We start from the raw sequence: 20,654 nt of genomic DNA on the forward strand, positions 1-20,654 counted from the left end.
CTCTGGGCTGGTGGCAAAGAAGGGATCTTCTGCAGCTACAGAGTCTAGACACAGGTGGGAGCCTGGACCTGCTCCTGGTCCAGACACGGATGTGCAGAACATGAAATCCTTGAGACACACAGGCTGGACAGGTGCCAGTCAGGTCCTGCTTGCCATCTTGGCTAGGGTCCAGCAAACAGCAGTTACCAGATTCAGGGCTCTGACACCATAGAGTGCTTCTCCACCCAAGGGAAACCTGAAGCTGAAGATTCTCCCCTCGCTCTGACAAGGACCTTAGGCGAGATGTTCTTAGACGGCAGGCACAGAGTCTGTAGGGTACGTGATCAGACCTGTAGAGCCCTGGCCAGCTGCTGAACACATTTAGTCTCAGGTAGCACTAGTAGCCTACATCATTTGCCAGGGGTACCCTGATGAGATTTTGCAAAAGTACCTGCAGGCTTCATGGTTTCACACCCAAGTTCAATGGCAAGCAAAACAAATACTGGGGAACAGCCCTGAGACTCATCTGGTGCCTCTTAACCTTGCCAAGATGAAGGATTCAGCAAGCATGCACTTGTGATCGATCTCTGTCACAAGCAGTCTGTGCTCTCAAGTTTTCTTATGCTGCAAATAAATTTAATTAGTTTTAATTAAATAGATGGAGCAAGCATGTGCTCTTGTCTCTAGCAGGAAACAAGAAAAATGTCAGGGAACTCTGTCAGGGGAGGCTGTGGGTTCGTGGCTGAGTCCAATGACTGTGCATCTCTGTTAACTGTCCATTCTTTTGCATGATGTTTCCACTGCCCCCACTCCATGCTGGGGTTGTTCTAGGCTCTGGGACACTGCTGGAGGCCAGGCCTGACCCTTCTGACTCTCACCTTCCACAGGACAAGACCACTTTGGTCAGCGGCCCAGACCTGCAGGGCCAGTCTTGTTGCTTTGAGAATGTGATGCTCCAGTGTCTGTGAACGTGGTGGTCCTCGTGAATGTGATGCTCCAGTGTCTGTGAACGTGGTGATCCTCGTGATTCCTCTGAGCCAGGGTTCAGGCCACTCTCCCTGGGAAGCAGCTGGGGGCCTGCTGTGGCTCCCCCTTTTCTTCCTCTGTGGCCTATAGTGGGTGCTCTTCCCCTCACCGTGTGGCCTCTGTGCCATGTCCTTGCCTGGAGTCCTGGGTGCCAGTGAGGGGTCAGTGCAGCTCTTTCTTTCAGGTCCTGCCCTGGCTGTAGATGGGCACCTGAGTAAGAGATGGATCTCTGTGCTTCCAGCCCAGAGGAAATCTAAGGGGAAATCTAAGACCCTTTGTGAGTGAGGATGAGGGGGCTCAGAGCCCAGGCTGATCAGACTGCAGGGCGTGGCGCCATCTCCAGGAGAGAGGCCACTCACTCCAGGTGCCTCGGCTTCTCCAGCCTCTTAGCGGGAACAGTAGTGGCGTACATCACAGAACTGCTGGGAGGGGAGGCTGAACTTGATGAGGACTGTGGGATGTCGGGGCTGTATGGGTCTCTGAGCGCCACAGCCGTATCTCACCATGGGCAAGTTCTTGGCCATTGCAGTAGACATCCTTCACCCCACGCTCTGCAGCTCAGCCAGCAGAGGTGACATTAGGGAACTCTCATATACTACATGCCGCGGGCTGTCCTCACCCGCCTGATGGGGATCTGACTGTGTCTGAGGGTCTCTGACCCAGGTATCAGCCTGCCATTGCTTCAGCAGTGCTGGTTCAGCAGAACCTCACAGACAAGGCCTGCTTCCCAGAGCTTCCGTCTGAGCAGCACAGAAGGAGAGCTGGTCATAAGATGTGGCAAGGTACATCCTGAGGGGACAGTGACAGGGTGATCCATTAAGGGGTGTCTCTGGTGAGGCCTAAAGCAAACTGTTTGTGGGGATGCCCAGAGAAAGACTTTCCAGGCAGATTGCAGCAGGTGCAAATGTCCCTGGGCTGTGTGCCTGGCGCACACAAGGGACAGTGAAGAGCTGGTGTAGCAGAAGTCTGGGTCAGGCTGGGTTAGTAGTCCAGTCCCCCGGCACTGGCTTTCCGACTCTAGAAGGATGAGGTGTTGTGGGGAGCTGTGGTGGCCATGGGCACATGATAGAACAGGACTGTTGCAAAGAGCCCTGCAGGTGCTACGTGAAGACTAGGCCACAGGAGCCTGTGGAGTCGCTGGACAGCAGAGGTGGAGACGTGGTCCCTGATGGCATCAGGTAGAGGACAGGCCTGGAAGAGGAGGGAAGTGGGCCAAGGATCCTGGCCCCAAGGGCTGCATGTATGTTGCTCAGGGCGGTGGCATGAGGTGGGAGGGCAAGTGGGGGGAGCATGTTAGTCCTGAGATGCCTGTCAGACATCCCAGGGCTGCAGAGGTGGATACTGGGTATGCAGCTCTGAAATCCAGACAAAGAAAGCACAGGGCTGAGCACAGGAAGCCCAGGCTTCAGAGTGAATGCAGGGCCTAGCTGAGCTGCTTAGAAATGGCGTGGACAGAGGGAGCCACAGGGCTGTGTCCTGGGCAACCTGAGACTCGAGTTTGGGGAAGAGACGGCCTGGGAGATGGGCATCGTGCGGGAGTCAGAGGAGAGGAGTGCCTGTGTATGTGTGTGTGTTTTGGGGGGAGACGGCTCTGGCAGAGGGAGAGTGAGGGGGTCCCTGGCAGGAGCGGCCAGTGTTCTGCAGAGTGTGTCAGGGAGGCAGTGGCCAGGCTGGTCTGGGCAGGTTACTCATTTACAACATGAAACTGGAACCCTTTGATTTTCTGAGACTGCAGTTACTGTTATTTAACAAGAATAAAGGAGCTGCTTGGAGTACCTGGACTGTGGCCTGCGTGTCCCTCCATGTTGGGGAGTGACTGTGTTGTGGCAGCTGCAGGCCATGGCTGAGGGCTGTCCCAAGGCCAGGTGGCCTGTGTCCAGGTTGCCTCACCCCTCCAGAGCACTGCACGGTGACAGTTATTCTTTTCAGATCTGGTTCTGGGAAAGTAGCTCTCCCAGGCTTTCCACTGGGCTCTGTGACTGGTCACGTTTGGGGAAGGCCCACGTGGCCCTGAATTCACCATGGCTGGTTTCCGTCATGTTCAGACTCACATAAGTGTTCTGTAGAGTAAAATGATGTGGTCTGCAATGGGGCAGTCGCTGGACTAAAGACCCAGCCTGTGTGGTTCCAAGTTCTTGGTCTGTGGCCACCCGCTGCGCTGGAGCACAGGGCAGCTGGAGGGAGCCCAGGTCTTGATTTCCTAAGTGGCCAGGTTCTCCTGAACACAAGCTGCTGGCGAGCAGGCGGGGCTTTCCTTACCCCATTGCTCCTAGCAGCCCTGCCTTCATCTCAGGTGGTCTTTTAAGAGGACAGCAAGGAGAGGCAGGTGCCAGATCTGCACACTGCAGGCAAGGAGAGTGGGAGTGCTGAGATGAGTGGTGGCCACGGTGGCCCTGCCTGGGCTTCTGCTGTTCCACGTTGCGTGTCCTGGCCCTCCAAGTCTGTTTCCCTGGCTGGGCTCCCAGGGCCTCCCTCTGAGGGTCATCATTCTGCCTTGCTGGGGTGTGGGCAGATGCCCCTGGAGATCCTAACAGGCCAAGGGCTAGAAACCACTCGTGTGCCCTTGGCGGGAGATGGTGGACGTCTCAGGGAAAAGCTGATGGGGAACAGGTGGGTGGTTTTGAACAGATAAAATCGCACTGGGGCCACATGTGATCCGCTTGCCTCAGAAGCCGTGCAGCCAGGCCTCTGAGGGTCTGGGAACATGGCGGACACCGGCAGGTGCTTATGGCTCCTTCTGGGTCCACTGCTCGTCCTTCCTCAGCTCCCCACATGCTGATGTGTGTGCAGGCAGCAGGCTCTGTGCTTGGGGTGGAGGTGACCAGGACCCTGTCCACCCAGGTCACTCTGTTCCTGAGCAGTGCTCAGAATGGAAATGTGTCACAGGTCTCATGGCGCATAGCTGCACAGGAAATCAGTCTTCCTGAGGGCGGGGCTGGGGCACCTGGCTCAGCCTCCTTCAGGTGGCTCAGATATGAGCCCCTCCGTCCTCTGATGGAGCTGCTGCTGGGGGCTGGCTCCTAGGAGGGTGGTCCCTGTGGAGCACAATCACTGGTGGAGCTACTCTGTGGCCCAGTGCACTCCAGGGCATCTGGGTGTCCTTGCTCCCCTGAGGCAGCAGACAGGATCCTGCAGTCCTGTTGGTGATGTCCACATGGCTGCCAGTGTCCCGTTGTGTCAAGGCAGCAGTGTGATGAAGGTGAGCCGACACAGAGACCTACGCGCATGCTGCAGGTGTCCAGGGCCGCACTCTCTGTGCCAGTGTGCTTGAGGGCTTGTTGCTGGAGGAACCACAGAACAAGAAATTGGAGCAGACACATACAGCACAGAGCCCAAGGGGCTTCCCCGTCTGCAAAGATGGACTCCAGCATGTGTGTTTCTGGGTCCCACGGGGAAGGCTTCTCTGGTCCCCAGTGGGGGCATCCAAGCTTTTGTTCCTTTCTGGGTCATGTGGCCTGTTCTGATGAAGACAGTGCACTGAAGTTGAAGGCAGCATCCAGCAGAGGGTCTCCTGTTGGTTTTCTCATGCCTGGTGAGCCGAGTTTCGGCTTCGGGGTGGATTCGAGTCTTGTGGTTGTGCTCTGCAGACTCTCCAGATGCAGCTGTGCACTGAGTGTCATCCCACCAGTTGGCCCTGACCTCCATACAGGGTGACGAGGGCCCTTGCAATGGGATCAGTGTCCTCATGAGAAGAGGAAGAGTCCAGAGCACGCTGTCCTCCAGGGGACACAGTGAGAAGCCGCCCTCACCACACGCGGAAGCTGCCGGCACCTTGTGGCCTCAGGGCTGTGGGGAGTAGATGTCTGCCGAGGGAGCCCTGGTGGGCGGTGCTTCACTGCAGCCCTGCTGGCCAAGGTGGACGTGGCTCTGTCAGTGAGCTGGCTTGAAGAGTGCTTCATAGGTGGCACTTCAGGCTGAGGGAATGCAAGTGCCCGGGGAGGTCTGCACAGCAAGGCTCTCCCTTGCCTAAGTCTGGACGGACTGTGAACTGCTGCTCTCTCCTCTGTGGCAGAGCAGAACAAGCTAGGTAAGCAGGAGGAAGCTTCAAAGATGCTGCCCCCAGCCCAAGTCCATTGGTTTCTGTTTTTCTCTCAGTGGGAGCTTTCTTCAAAGGCCTGACGATCTCTGTGCCTCTCCATCCAGGGTCTGGAGGGTATAGGACTCCTTACAGCCAACAAAGACACAGATCCTTGTCCATTACCAGGCTGAGCATGAGGAGGTGTGGTCACGCTGGGATAGCCTGTGGGCTGGGAGTCAGGAGAGACGCAGGTTCTAATCTAGCTGTGAGAGCTACAGGTGTCCTCTTGACCATTGTCCACAGCACAGGTGAAGAGGCAGAGCAGAGACATGGCCATGCAGAAGTGGACCAGGTCTCTCTGGTGCATGGTTGTGATCCTTTCCTCTCCATTGAGCAGGCGATGCTCAGGTCCTAGAGCAAACCTGAGGCACCTCTTTAGCCCTGCTGAAGGTGGCTGGGGAGAGCTCACTGAACCTGGCTAAGGGCCTGGGTGCTGAAGAACATGTCAGTAAAAGAAGAGAGGAGATGATAAATATTCTTGCTTTATAAAAATTGAAGGACAAAATTCTCTATTATCAAAATCAGGTACATGCAGAGTTGAAAAGTACATTAGATTGAAAGCTCTAATTGAAGTAATCATTGCTTATCCAACCTCTATTGCATTTGAATTCCTTACAGAAGAAATGAATGATGAAGTTTTTTATTAATAAAAAGTGGAGAGTTTATCTTCTAAGAAACAAAGTGCAGGAGCTGACTGGTCCAAAACAGACTCTGTGGGAGGGGTGTGTAGAGGAGAGCCAAGAGCCCCAGGTGTTAAGGAATCATCTAGATGTGCATGCAGGCACTTGGGGAGAGCCTGGGGTGTCAGGGCTGTGGGGAGTAGATGTCTCCAGTAGATGTTGAAGAAGCACCAGGCAGCAGGGCATGAGCAGAAGCTTCATGTAGGCTTTCAGGCAACTTGGGACTGACTTTTGGAACCATTTGAGGGGTAGAGGGGAAGCCTACTGGCAAGACTAGCCTTTTCTGCTGGAAGCACATTCCCGACCGTCACGCCTGGGACACTTTAATTTCGTTTGTGCCAGGCCAGTGTGCCACACAGCATGGTACCCACATCTTTCTTGCTCTAGCACCCTGCGACATGTCACTGTTTCCATTTCTCAGAGAAGGAAATGGAGTCCTAGCATGCAGGAGTTTGCTAAGAGCTCTGCTGCTTGGTTTGGAGCAGTGGCTGCTAATTCCTAGAATGTCTCCAGTGAGCAGGACAGCCTTGGCAAGGGGGAGAGGGAGAGAGACCTTAGCTCAACTGGAGACTTCCCTGTGCAGTCCAGGAGGATTCAAACCCCATGGAGCCGGCGGGTTCACTGCAGGTGACCATCACCAGCCTGGCAGCAGGACTCAGGCTAGAGGGGAGGGGGAGGCGAGGCAGACGGGGAGCCCTGGTGGTGACCCAGATGGGTCCCCATGGACCACTGAGTGTGGTGTCTCCTCCAGCCATCACCGGTGTCCTCTGCTCAGTATCTACCTCATGCACGGTACCACTGACTCTCTGTTACTCCTCTGCTTGTGGGATAACTTGTGAGTCTGCGAGGGGCCTGGATGCTGCAAGGGGCAGCTGAAAGCAAACCAGAGCACTCAGGAAAACATTGCAGGGGGCAGCAGTGCAAGCAGTGGTGGAGGGGACAAGTCCGAGGACCCCAACTTCTGTCCTGGGGGCACTCCCTGCATGTGGGAATGAGAGGGGTCATCCCAGGGGTCAGGGGAGAAGCAAGGAGACAGGGAGGTTGAAGTAGGACATGATGGAGGCTGACCTGAGAGCTAAATGCAGGGGGGGAGGGAAGTGGCCCGTTGGGCCAGAAGGCTACCTGTGGAGGGGACTCTGAACTGAGTGTTGAAGAAGCACCAGGCAGCAGGGCATGAGCAGGCTGTGGTCGCCTCTCAGGTGTTCTTTAATTTTGTTAGTGCCAGGACATTTTTGTCCTTTCATATCTGGAAATAGCCACAGGCTGGTCAGGGCCAAGTATTAGGAAAACGAGGATGTTTTATGAAGCTACTTAGCAGGTTTGATGGTAGCAGGGTTTTGCCGTGGAGTGCGCCATGTGTGAGTGGTGTGCAGACTGGACCAGAAGCCGTTCATGAGCAGACACATAGAGTCAGGACTGCCGCTGAGCCCCAGGAGGCATCATGGACCGTGGTGGACCCCACAGCGTGCACTGGTGTGGCTGTGGAGGAGCCGTGATGACAGTTCAGAGCCCGTGCACTGCAGTGGGCTGGTTGTCAGCACGGTGAGATGCAGCAGCTACCGCTCCCTCGTTGCTGATCACACCCTGTCACTATGCGACCTCGGTGCTTCTGTTCTCACCACCTCCATGTGGTGTGTTTGCCCATTTTATGGATAAGGCAGCTGAGGCTCAGAGATCCTAGAGACTTGCTGACGAGCAGCAGTTAGGAATGACAACTGACTTGGACTCCTAATTGCCAGGCTTTGCCAGGTTATGTGTTGGATTATGTTCCCCAGGATGGGTGCTTGGGTGCTGGGATGTGTACTGATTTGGAGATGGGTCCTGGCAGATTGAACCAAGCTGGGATAAGGTCACGGGGGTGGGCTCCAATATAACAGGAGTGTCCTCAGAGAAGGGGAAGCTTCGGCACCCACACATATCAGGGAAGACCCCTCGGACAGGCACCAGGTCAAGGTCACGTGGAGTCAACAAGCAGAGTAAAATGGCCATGAGCCGGGGAGTGCCTGGAGCCCCCAGGCACTGAAAGGGGCAGGAGGGACCTTCCCCAGATCCTGCCGTGGGCATGGAGCCCTGCCTATACCCGGGACTGCAAGGCAGGACATTTTTGTTGCCAATTGCCCTGTGTGAGGTTCTTTGTCACGACATCCACAGGGGACCGTCCCACGGCAGAGTGCTCAGCTCATGTGAACCTCACTGCAGTGAACTGTCCATGTTCTCACTCCAGACCCTCAGTCCCAGAGGTGGGGGAGAGGAGGGAGGGCCTACAGCCCAGGGACAGACTCTGAAGCTGTCCTGAGGGGTGTAGAGGAGAGCTGCCAGTCCTGGGGTCTGTGGACAGGCCACAGGCACAATCACCTAGGACTTGGGGGAGGACAGGACTAAGGTCAGCACAGAGCACGGGGTTGCATTCTTTGTCTTGTGAATTTAAAGAATGAAATCTTCAGACACAAAGGCGAGAACAAATTAACAGGATTTATTAGAGCAATAGAAAGTAGGTCTCCTGTAGAGGGAAGGGTCCCAAGAGGGGGGACACACAGCTGTCTGTTGTCCAGGGATTTTTATGGACTTGATTTGTCCACATAGATGGAATATAGGGTTTAGAAAGGGGGCCAATGAACTCTATCTTGTCATTTTCAGCGGATCTGGAGAAAAGTGATTTCTAAGCTTTAATCAGCACAAGGGTGGGGGTGAGGGTCCTCTGGTCCAAGGGAAGTGCCTCTGTGGTTGTTCGTGTCTGTAGGCTGTTAAGGAACCGTACTTGTGGCTGCGACCAGCTGTGGTCAGAAGTGAGATTTCCCAGTCCTCTCTTTCTCCTTCCCTTCTCTGAGACTGTTTTCCTGGCTGGCTGTGGGTGGTCTAGCTTTCTGTCTCAGTGCTGCCTGGGTGGTGAGCGCCCTGCCCCTGGCCCTGGCTGTGGGTGGTCTAGCTTTCTGTCTTGGTGCTGCCTGGGTGGTGAGCGCCCTGCCCCTGCTCTGGCCTGTGTCTCCCTGGAAGGTGGTGGTGCTCCACACCATCCCATGAGGCAGCCTGGGTGCCATGCTTGCGAGAGCGTGAAGTGTGGCCAGCACAACTGTGCATCCGAGTTTTGAATTTTAGTTATTCTCATGAATTTACATGTGCCCAGGGTGCCCAGTGGTGACTGCCATGTTGCACAAGCACACACCAACCTGGGGGATTGTATTTCAGTCCCCCTGAGTCTACTTTTGGTCAGAGAAGGTGATTTAAAGTGGAAGGGGACTAGAGCCAGCATTTTCAGGACAGAGGATCCCATGACAACCACGTTAGTAGGGGCAGTTCCTTAGAGCAGGTGGAGAATGTGGGTGAGGGCTTGGGCAGCCAGCGGCGTGTAGAGTGCTGTGTTTCCAGTTACTCCCAGGAGGTAGGCCTATGGAAGGAGCGGGCTTCATGGAATTGAACTTCTCCCAGTCTTCTGCAGCAGGATGATTGCATTCTGCCTTGCTGTCTCCTGGAAGCCCTTCAGAGAGGAGGAAGCCACCCTGTGGGCCTGCCTGGCTCCCTCCAGCCTGGCTCCCTCCAGCCCGGCTGAGCAGTGAGTGTGCTCAGGTCTGAGACTGAACACATGTCTTCCTGCGCCCGTGGCTAGTGGGAGTTGTCAGGATTAGATGGAAGCACTGCTTTGAACACAGATTGTCAGCCTTTAGAAACATCAAGGTGAATTCTGCCATTGGCTGTTAGTGATTTCCCTTGATCCTTTGGTTTTGCTGTGTGGAGTTGAATAAAAAGCTTCTGGTGTGTTCAGAAAGGGATTTGTGATCATGGCAGGGAGTGAGGGCCCTGTGGAGAGAGCCTGGGACTGTGGGGCTTCGTTGGCTGGTAGCAGCTGGGGCAGGTGGGGGTGGCGAGGAGTTGGAATGGGAGGGGTCCCACCCTCAGGCCTCCTCTGCTCATCCTCCTGCTGCTCCTACAGGAACGAGGGCATGTTGACAGCTGCTGGCTGCTTTCCAGCTGTCCTCCCCACACACTGGCCCAGGACACAGCCCAGGAGGAGGACTCCCTTCAGATGGGGGAGGGGGGTGTCCTGTCGGACCACCATTGCGTGGCCCTCTGAGTGAGTCTGTTGCCTTCAGAATCCCCTCATCTACCATGTGGGAGTCCTTACTGCCACGGCGTCTGTGGCTGGTAGAGCCCTGGTTCAGGGGGCCCTGGCACGCGCTCAGGCGACCACACTGAGGAGGAGGGAGATGGCTGGGGGCAAGCGGCAGAGCTAGACTCAAGTGGGCCACCGGCACGGACTCCTGAATCCCCCTCACCCACCTGCTCCCAATAACCCATGGCCACTCCACGGTCACCTGTGTCACTCCCACTTAATTTCCATCTGGACACAGCTGTGCCCATGTCAGGGTGGAGCAGGGTGTCTGGCGCCTGGCCTCTGCTCGGCATCCTCTGTGTGCTCTGAGGGACATCCACTGTGAGGCTGGGACTGAGGACTAGTGTTGGGGTGTGGGAGGGACACTGAGTTCCTTCCTCAGAAACCTGGACCTAGCACAGCCTCCTGGTGGTTCTGCTGGGGTGGGCTGTGGTTGGCCGGTCAGCACTGTTCCCTCTGGAAGCCGGCAGCAGGTATTGCCTGAGGCAGGTTCTCTGGACAGGCAAGCTTGACCATGGGACTCAGTAGAACTTCCCCAGGACACGTGCATTTCCAGTCTGCAGGTGGATCAGCACGCTGCCTTTCCACCTTACAGGGCGTTTCACGTCTTCTGAGGGTGACTAGCTACTGGGCCTGGCCTTGGCTTGCAGGCCCTTCGGAACGTGCTGGGAATGGGATGTGCAGAGCCCTCACCGCGGAGTGGGAGGGCAGGGCCATGAGGTCCGAGACCACTGGTTTTCAATTGTGTGTCGGGGAGGGGAGAGGAGAGAGGGTGTGTGCACACACATCCTGGCAGGGCAGGGAGAGCAGGGTATCAGGAATGACAGGCCCGGGGAGGGCATGATGCCACTATGGCATATCTACTCTGCTACCCTCCTCATACTCCGGGGGCTGATGACTGAGGGTCTTGCAGGTGCTCACTCTGATCCCACCAAGCCAGGATTTCTGAACGTTAACTTCGTATTGTGCACGGCACTTTGGTTACTAATTTGATTATTGCTTTATTTTACTTTCTGTTAGGGTTAGTCAGGGTTGACAATGGGCAGTGCCATCTTGCGTTGGACAGTAATCTTTAGGAGAGGATTGTTCTTTTCTCAGCATGGGAGAGCTGGAGAGGCATGGAGGAGAAGACCCTGTGTTTTCCTTCATGATGTCTGTGAGGCCTTTCCCTTCTCTGGGCCAGCCTGAGCTGGTTGAGGGCTCCTGTCAGGATGGTGCTTCTTTGGGTTCCCAGGCTCCCTCTGCCTGGCAGGCATGGCTATACTGTAGGTCCTGTGGGCCTCCTGGAGGTGTCTTGTGGTTCCTCCGGGGCTGAGGGATGCTGCTGCCTCATGGCCTGGAACACGTGACATGGAGGTCCAGCCCTGCTCTGGTGTTCTTTAGGAAGCATGATGATAGATTCCCGCCGAGACCTCTTGTGCTGCAGATTTTTGCAGCTGGTGCTTTGCATTGTGGGGCTTTCTTGGAAAACCATCTTCTGTTGTTACCATGCCTGCCTGCCACTGCCCAGCTATGGGTGTGGACACAGCCTTTCTGTTCACACATACTCATCCCTGATGAAAGTGCCTGGGCTCAGATCCTCAAAGACCTGAAATGAGGTCCCAGCGAGGTGCCACTTTCAGGCTCTAGATGCATCTAATATTTTAAAAACCACCATAAAAATTGGCAGGCCCACTTACCTTCTGTCAGCAGCCCCTCGAACACCATTTTGCCATCTCTCAGGAGCACATCCCTGAATGGCAGCCTCACGGTGGAGCATGTGTGTAGGCCGCACTTACCTGATCAGCCTTACTGATGAGAAGTGTATGTTCTGTGCCACTTAACTTGCCAGACTGTCCTGGGCCTGTGGACCTTGTGAACATTGAACAACCTTATTAGAAAAACGCTTGCAACAGTTAATGAGATGCCTCCCTCTGCCCGAATAATAACCAAATGCATTTTATTTTATTTGTTTTGAAACAGGTTCTGCCCGGCATTCTGCAGAAGCATTGCTGTGTGCTACCAGACAGGAACACAGGTACCCATTATTCTTCTGATTTGTGGCCACAGGCTGCATGTCTGCGGCAGTATGGAGAGGTGTGATGCCTGACCTGGGTGTCGTGGGCTTTTAGTGCAAGATGATATGTTCACTGAACAAAGCCAAAACCAACATCTCTGTTTGTGCAGTGGGTTGCAAGCGGAGCGCAGAGGTCTGCCTTTGCTGACACAGGACTTAGCAGACTGATGTCCTGGACTACTAAGAGAAGCTGTGGTTTTATAAAGTGGAATTCATTGGTTTAAAGCTGTTTCATTCGCTCATTGTACTTGTTTACTAAGAGACCCACTGTTGGCTTGTGTGGGTGTGTTTGAAGCCCACCGTTGTGGGGCCCTTCCTTGGCCATGTTAAGAACTGGCTGCAGGTTATCTCCTGGGGTCTGGGCAGCCACCAGCAGTGTCCTGGAATGGGACCGTCCACGCTGTGTCTGTGCAGTCCCTCACTGTGGACAGACCTGTGTGGCTGCGTGTCAGCTGGGTGCTCTAATTGCTCCTGAGGAAACTCGATGGGCATAGAGGGTGTAAAAACCCCTTTGGAAGGCTGTTGTTTCAGTGAGAAAGAGGAGATTGAGTTGGCCAGGGGCAGGTTATCCTGTGGATAGTGTTTTGGTTGCTTGTTTCTTGGAGCTTCTCGTGTGAGTTGTTTTCATCAAAGAAACTGCAGTCTGAGGAAAGTTGGACTGTGCGTCGTCCTCCTTGGGAAGCTGGTTCTGTCCGGTTGGTGTGTGCGGCAGGATGCTGCTGTTGGTAGGAAGCAGGTCTGCTGACCTTACCTTACTATTTTCTGACGGACACAGAATTGACCACAATGCGCTGTCGGGTGATGGTCAGTTGGATTTGCCCTACTGTGACATGAGTGGCATCCTGCCCACCAGCTTGCAAGCGCCGGACTGAGGGGCCGAAAGGCACAGTTAATGTCACGCATCCTGGTGTAAAGTGTAACAGGGAAACAGGGCTTTATCTTTTACTTGGGAATTGGGTGGATTATGCTACCAATCACATTCTTTTAAAAAATATTTATGGAACTGTTCATGTTTGGTTTTTAGCCACTGAAATATCTTGGCTATGAATTTGAGCCTATTTCCTGCTTCTAGAGAAGCAGGTTTAGAATGTGTTTGGGTGTTTTTGAGCCTGTTTATTCTCTGGAAGTCTTTATCAGCAGTGAAAACATGAGCGCGCCACATGCAAAGGACCAAAGATGGCTGCAAACCCTGCTCCCCACCAACCTGAGTCTCACAGGGAGGAATTTGCTTCCAGATCAATCCCATGTTCCAGTCACTGCTCTGATTCTGAGACACATGTGAGCCATGAAGAAGCGCGTCCGTGGCTAAGCAAGGTCCCTTGAGGACGGTGGTGATTCTAAGCACTGCAGTGAGTCCTCGCACTGTGTTTTGTGCAGCACTTCCTGATGCTGTGGAATGTGTTACCACCTTGAGGTGCTCTGCTGTCCTAGCCCTCAGGCGGTCAGGCCATCTCCACTGGGGCTTGACCAGGACTCTGCCTAGGCCATTCCTGGACATGCTCTTATACCATGATGTGCTTCGCCTGCATTAGGTTGTGGGAACCTGAGGTTCAGTGTGCAGAGGGAATGATCTGCCTCCCATGGAAGGAGAGGTTCTGGGTGAGTCGTTAGTCTTCAGTGGACAGATGTACCAGAGCTTCCGTTTAACCATCTGATGGGCTCTGAGGTGTGCAGGGCTGTGTGATCACAGGGAATGTTGCTGGGAACCTGTGATCGCTCTGCACCTCAGTGGCATGTCAAGCTCCTTAGGAACACGAGCAGTGTGTTCGACCCTCCTGATTTCACAGATGAGCTTGCACAGTTGGTTAAGGAGATTGAAAGTTCTGCAGGTGGATGGTGATGATGGCTGCGTGACAATATGACTGTGCCTGATGCCTCCAAACTGTGCCCTTCAAAGTGGTTAATGTGAATTTTATGTTATGTGTATTTTACTACAATTTTAAAAAGATCTACTTCTAGATGAGTCGTGGCTTCTATCTTCTGTTTGGTTCTTCCTTATTTTAGAAGTGCTGTCTAAGCCCTTAGCTGCATATATAGTATGTGTCCTGAATTAAACAGTGCTGCTTTTGAAAGACACAATCTGCTCTTGGGAGAACTGAGGACAGGCAGGGTCATGCTTCTTTAATGAGGGAGGAGCATGGCTACAGACGCTGTCCCTTTCTTGGAAACACAGACCTAATTGCAGACAGCTCTCAGAGAACACGGCTGAGGCCTGGATGTGGCTTGAAGGTAGTGCACTTGCCTAGCGAGCACAAGGCCTGGGTTTGATTCAGCCTTTACATGCAAACATTCTGCCTTTTCTTCTTCTGGTGACATCTAATTGGTTCCTGTCGTGCCTTGGGTCTTGAGCCTGCATGAAAGCCCAACCATGAGGCTGGGGATGCAGGAAGGGCTCTGAAGCAGGGCTGTCCCGAGGCTTGGCTCCTTGGCAACTGGGCTCTGCTGGTGTTTGGGATCCCCTGGTCACTATCTCTGCCTGAACCCAGTGCTAACCATTACTAGCATTGGGTGCTGATGAGAAGTGCTGCTGGCCCGTCTCCAGACACTCTGGGCAGGCTATGAAAGGAGGGAGCCTGGGCACTGTGGGGCCGCTCCTGTATCCTGCCTGGCTGGCAGGTTTTGGTGGGCACATAGCCAGTCCCTCTGGATCTGGAAGCGTCTGTGGGCAGTGGCTCCTGTGCATATCCTGGGCTGTGGCTGGCTGCTTCCTGGGCTGTGCCTATCCCTACTTTGCAGGCCATTTTCCCTGCAGGCCACTGTGGCCTCCTACAGTTGCTTCCTGGCTTTCCATCCCTACCTTCCTGGGAAGAAACCTCTGCTCCTTGGTGCAGAATGCAATAGCACGTTGATTAATCTCTTCGCATGGGCTCTTTCATGAGAGGGTGTGTGCAGCTTAGGTATGAAGAACACACCAATGGAACTGCACGTGAAGGACGGTGGCAGACTGTGAGCCGTGTTTCCTGACAAGGAGGTTCACGTGGGAAACAGTGTGGATTATTTTGTTCTGAGAGTTTCTGTCTTCCTTGTCTTGGTTGCCAACGGAGTTTGTTTCAGAAGTGCCTGTTGTTGAGGAGTCGTGCTCATAGGAGCCTGTGTTGCTTTGCCTTGCATTCAGGCTGCTCTGATGAGAGCGTAGTGGCCTCAGAGCACTTACCTTGTGCTCATCGGGAGAGTGCCTGTCCCCCAGCCAAGAATGAGAAGTTTCAGGAATGAGCGGATAGTGAGCAGGTCAGCCATTCTCTCCTTGCAGAGTGACGAGAGAGACCAAATGACGAGACCTCAGATAGGTTAAGCATGGGGTGGCACTTGAGTTTTGGAGTGCATTGGGTTTCTACTTGATAGTGGATGCCAGGAGCCCATGAAGCACTGTGTGTTAAAAAGTGGGTGAGAGGTGTTAGTGTTTCCCATGTGTTTGTGGGCCTGCTTGTTCCTTATTTGCAAACGCCTGGTAAGCTTACCTGAGACTTGAGCACCACCGTCCCAGGCATTGCGTCTGGCTGGGTTGATGTTGGTCAGTGTTGAATGAAACTCCCTGGGGCCAGGTCAGGGAGGGAGGGCAGGACCCGGATTTGTTGTGTTTGTTGGTTTCTGGGGTTTGAATGATCCCACCAGGGTCTGTTTCAAGCTGTGCCATGCTGAATAGGGTGGGTGGTGCCCTTACCATGTCAGTTCTCTTGAGCTGGCATGTTAAGGCCACATCCTCACGTTTGCCAGGTACAGCCTTTCCATGGCATGTTCCTGAATGCCTTCCGGGGACTGTGCAAAGCCTTCTCGTACACCAGCTAAACAAACCCTTGACTGAAGTTACCATTGGCAACAGGGTGCTGAATTTTGCAACATCCTCGTAGGTCCTGTTGGATGTCAAGTGCACACACACTATTCCACAGGCTCTGTGAGGCGATCAGCCTCATCAGACCTCAGCAAGCAGTAGGGCTGGTGACAGGGAGCAGTGCTTGGGCGGTTCACATATTTGGCTCAAAAAGGCAGAGGGCAGTCTTTGTTGAAGTAATAGGAAGGGTTGCATTTAGTAGTTCTAAAGCCCCTGAATTTCTTGTGAACTGAAGATTTTCAAGGCTTTTAATTTCTTGGCAAACAAGTCCAGAGGATCAGCTAGTGAATTTGCTGGTCTCCACCAGCCCGTTGACAGGGATGTGGCTCACAACTGGGCAGGAAGCACTGTGCAGTGAGGCCAAGTGGCAGTGAAATGCCCTTTCATTGATTTCCCTCAACCTGCAGGTGATTCACAGTCTCAGTAGGTATTATTCCTGGATCATGTGTGAGCTCTGGCTCTAGCAGCACATGTTCTGTGGCACTCATGCAGTGGATCCTGACTACGGGCACCTCACGACTGTGGTGGTGCCCACCTGGCGATGAGGAAGAGACCCAAGGCACCCACTGTACACACCTATGACTTCAGTGTGGGTTTCTCACTCTGCTGGTCTGTGACACCATGAAGACCCTTACTAAGTCCTTCATTATCCACATGCAACTTGTCTGCGAAATGGTGCAGGGTGAGGTGATGTGGATGAGGAAGTGATGCTGGTGTGAATGGAGGGGCAGTTGGCTGGCCCCTGTGGCCCAGGACCCCAGCGTCGCAGGCACAGAGGGTGCCATGCTGAAAGGTGATTGTGTACAGTTTCTCCACTGGGAAGGTCTCTGTTGGCCATGTGCCAGGGGATGGCATTTCAACTCTGGGCTGAAGTCAGATTCCACTTCTTTGAAAGACTACGTATTTCAAGTAAATTTCTTTTTACCCATATACTGAAGTTATTCATAGACCTTTCTCTGCCCACAAAGAATCAAGGTTGTGCATGTTGAGCGCCATGTGCTGATTCACCAGCCAAGAAAGATGAGGGGTGTCTGGGTTGGGGGAATCAAAGTAAGTGCTCCAGCCACAGGGTCCTTCCCTATGCCCTCTCTGGAGGCCAGTGTCACTTCAAGCCGGTGAACAAAATGCCCTTCATCTTGCTTTTTCTCTGTGGCCCCCAACAGAGGAAAGAAAAACACACGTCTCCTATGCCCAAAAGGGCTTTATTTTTCATAAACTGAAATGACATTATTAAAAAGTTGGTCATGTTATGAAATTACCGCCTGAATGAAAGGTTGCGGATCAGTATGTTAGGACCAGAATGGTTCGTTTCTGTGTGGATTCTTCTTATCCCTCAGGTCCCACTTCTAGCTCAGACGGCATCTTTGTGCCAAGTATAAAGACATGCAGCCCATGGGAAGTGCTGCCAGAATGCAGGCTGTGTCACCTGTGCCCTGGTGCAGTTCCAGCCAGCCCTGTCACCTGACCACAGACTACCACATATTTTACTCAGGTTTGTCACTTGTGCCAACTTGATGTGAAGAAGTTTCATGGCTCTAGCTGGGCACTCTGGTGGCTTGGCTCTAGTTGGGCACTCTGGTGGCTTCACAACCCACCCTGGAGCTTGACTGGAGCCCATGACATGCCAGCAAGAGTTGGGGGTCAGCCTGTGTGCTGTGGGCCTTTGGCTTGGCCTGCAGGTTCCTACTCTGGAGTGTCAGGGTGAATCGATTCCTGTGTATCCTCAAGTTTCAGGACTCCAAAATAGCTGGATGCTTATCTAGGATTTTGCCTTTAACTGACAATACAGAATGTGCTCGTGGTATAGACAGGACCTCTAAGTTCACGTTACTCCATTTTTTCAAAGCTCTAGGACAGAAAACAGAAGCAGAGACTTGTTCCAGGGTGTCCTTGCATTGAGTGCTGTGAGATTTGTTCCTCCCTCCAGAGCCTAGGCTGAGCCCCTCCATGGAGGCTGTGTTCCTGGCCTACCTCATCCTGGGTGCCCAACTGGTGCTGCTCCTGTGGTATCACAACAGTCATCCTAGGAAACTCACTGCTGGGCTTAGGGTGTTGCAGAGGATCTGTGGTGGGCTGCACAGCCCATCGCTCCCCTGGAATTCCAGAAGAATGTGACTATGATGCATTCGTCAGCTGCTGGAAAACAAACAGACAAACAGCAAAACGTGCGATCGCTTTGTGATATCTCGCATCTATCCACCGCTCTTTTCCACCTGCCAAACCCCTGTCCATCCACCTGTCCCACATCTTAAGTTTGGGTGCTTATTAACCACAGCTCTGCTTCACTCTGTACCTCTCCTTTCATTTTCCTCTTTGCCCCAATTTTCTCACCCACTTATTTTGTAAGTGCCCTTGAATTCTTTCGCATGTGAGAAGACATGCATACATTCATCTGTACATAAAATCAATAACAAAGACTTAAGGCGCTGATGGCCAATCCGAGCCTGAACATCCTGCTCTCCAAAGCAGAGTGGAGGGCCTTATGTCACCTTTTATTATTCCAAGTAGCATCTAATCTCTGGGGCAGTGGATAAGGGAATGATAACCTAGTAACAAGATCCTGCTTCTTGGTTGGTTTTGGTCTGGAAGCCAGGGTTGAGCCCCCAGGGAGCTGTGTTGAGGTCAGATTGAGGGCTGATCATGGGTGACATCTGCCCAGGGTCACCTCCTGGTGAGAAGAGCTGGCTTTGTCCTCCTCTGGAGCTCAAGGGTCATGCTGTCTAGGATGGCCATCATGTGCAAGAAGTGAAAGACGAGAGGAGATAGACATGCACAAACTTGGCTCTTCCATAGCTTGTCTACTTTAGGTACAAAAGTAATGAAACCAGTAACCATCCAGTCTCAGAGGTGAAGGGCTGAAGGTAGCAAATGGTTTAAATCATCCACTTTGCCGTTTTCCCCACCAAACATGCTTAGGTGAGCTTAGATGCAGGTGTTATTTACAAAGATGCTGCTGAGGCTAGGCAGTAGACAGAAGGTGAGGCAGGGCCATGGGTTTGGGTCCAGCTCAGGGGGTGGACAGGTCAGGAAGGACTTAACAGCCCTAGTCTAATCTAGGACACACTCCAGCCTCGCCAGGTAGATGTTCTTCATGACAGTTGATTCTGATACTTGAACTTCTAAAAGGTTGTTAGGCCCATTACTTTGGAATCTCTCTGCAAATCTCCTCAGCTTCATGGTGGGGTATGGGGTTGGAAACTGAGTTCTTTGCAACCCTTTTAATGAAGAAAAGAAGTCTGATTCCTGAGCTCCTGAATCTGGCCTGGCCTTGGCACGTGCCTTGATGTATAGAAAGGGGCATAAAGGGTACTGTTTTGATCTGCTCAAGGCAGTGGCCACATCTCGTGGCCACTTAAGGATGCTTAGGCCAGCCATCTGGAAGTATCCTGTAGAGAGAGGGGCTGCCAAAGGCTGGACATGTGAGTAGAGCCTCCTGGGCCCTCCAGGTGTGCCCCAACTATACCAGGAGCCCACAGCCCAGGCGAAGAAGCCGTCAGAGGTATGGCAGATAGTGGCTGTTCCCTTAACTGCCAGTCTTGGGTGGTCGGTTATGTGTCGACAGCTTCACAGGAGACTGTTAGGAGAAGCCGTGTGTGTGTGTGTGTGTGTGTGTGTGTGTGTGTGTGAGTGTGTGTGTGTGTGTGTGTGTGTGTGTGTGTGTGTGTGTGTGTGTGAGTGAGTGAGTGACACGGGATGAGGCCCCGGGGACCATGAGGAAGACGGGAACCTTGGCTGGATTCCACTCCTGTGTGCTAGTAGTCCTGAGACCCTCTTGGGGGCTCAGTGTGAGCCAGTTTTGTGCTAAGGAAATGTGTTTTCCCAGGGACCTTTCCTCACCTCGTGGTGGATACACCCGCAACAGGCACTATCTAGTGTCGTGAAGCTGGTCAGGATGAACAAAGTCCTGGGACAGCTGGCCTTGGACGGTAGGGTGCCGGCCAATACCTAGTAGGGTGGCTGTGTGAGAGTGCCCTTGGGAGGCCCAGGTTCAGGTGTGAGGCACTTGCTCGTCTTGGCTTGCTAGCCTGGAGCCTCACTGTGGCTGCTGTGACATGTGGTCACCCACTTGCAATCCACCAGTCTCAGGTTTGGGCCCCTCTGCTAGGACATGCCCATGTTCCTTGGTTCTGGCCAAGTAAGTTTCCTTGGAATAGCCAGCGTTGGTCGCCTTTTTAAGCCTGAAGTAGAAAGTAGATTTGCCACTTGTCTGACAACTGTGCCAGCCTGCGGGCGTTTGTGACCACCTGTGCCAGCCTGCGGCAGTTGTGATCACCCACCTGGATTCCTGACCATTTCCCAACTGTGCAGATTAGGTTGCACGTATTCCTCATCAAGGATGCGGAATCGTGCCTGCCCACATCCTGGAAGGTTCTTGGGGCTCGCTCTGACCCCGTGTCCTCGCCCTGCAAGTGTGGGCCGCGGGGGGTGAAGAGCTGGCTGTGGCGGGTCTGTTTCAGAGAATCAGGGTGTTAGTCTATTCACTCAGCCCTTAACTGCGGGACGATCACTCCAGGCTTTGTTTCCTTTTCCTTGATGTATTTTAGACATAGATATTTGGGTTAAGATGAGCTAGTTTGAAGATAAATTGAATATATTTTGTAAGTTATTGAAATTATCAAAGCATACTAATTAAAACATTTTATTGAAGTCCATCTATAGAGTGAGCTTTAAACACTATATTTTGAGAACAAAAAGTCTCAGTATCTGAAAACACATTATTTTATATGAAATCTATATGAAATTGATATTAGGTTGATTTAATGTATGAACAGGGAATAATCCAAATAAGCAGCATAGAGGAGTGGTACAGACTCTGAAACAGACCAGATATGCTGCTGGGGTATATCACCTGCTGGCTGCCGCTGCCTGACTGGGGACATGTGGCTCCTGTGTGTCTT

General features: G+C 53.1%; 1 protein-coding gene across 10 annotated transcripts in view; it reads left to right on the forward strand.

Moving 5' to 3' along the window:
• The window catches only part of Dlgap2 (DLG associated protein 2), a 653,188-nt gene that overhangs the window by 145,847 nt on the left and 486,687 nt on the right, over positions 1–20,654 (forward strand). For all 10 annotated transcript variants that reach the window (XM_078030719.1, XM_078030713.1, XM_078030712.1 and 7 more), the window contains one exon: positions 11,834–11,888. Coding sequence is in view for 8 of the 10 variants with exons in the window: in XM_078030713.1 (XP_077886839.1) it covers positions 11,834–11,888 (55 nt within the window). In the remaining 2 variants the exon portion in view is untranslated. The remainder of the gene's footprint in view (positions 1–11,833; positions 11,889–20,654) is intronic.

The sequence above is a fragment of the Ictidomys tridecemlineatus genome, chromosome 14, assembly GCF_052094955.1.
Source record: "Ictidomys tridecemlineatus isolate mIctTri1 chromosome 14, mIctTri1.hap1, whole genome shotgun sequence".
Taxonomy (NCBI): Eukaryota; Metazoa; Chordata; class Mammalia; order Rodentia; family Sciuridae; genus Ictidomys; species Ictidomys tridecemlineatus.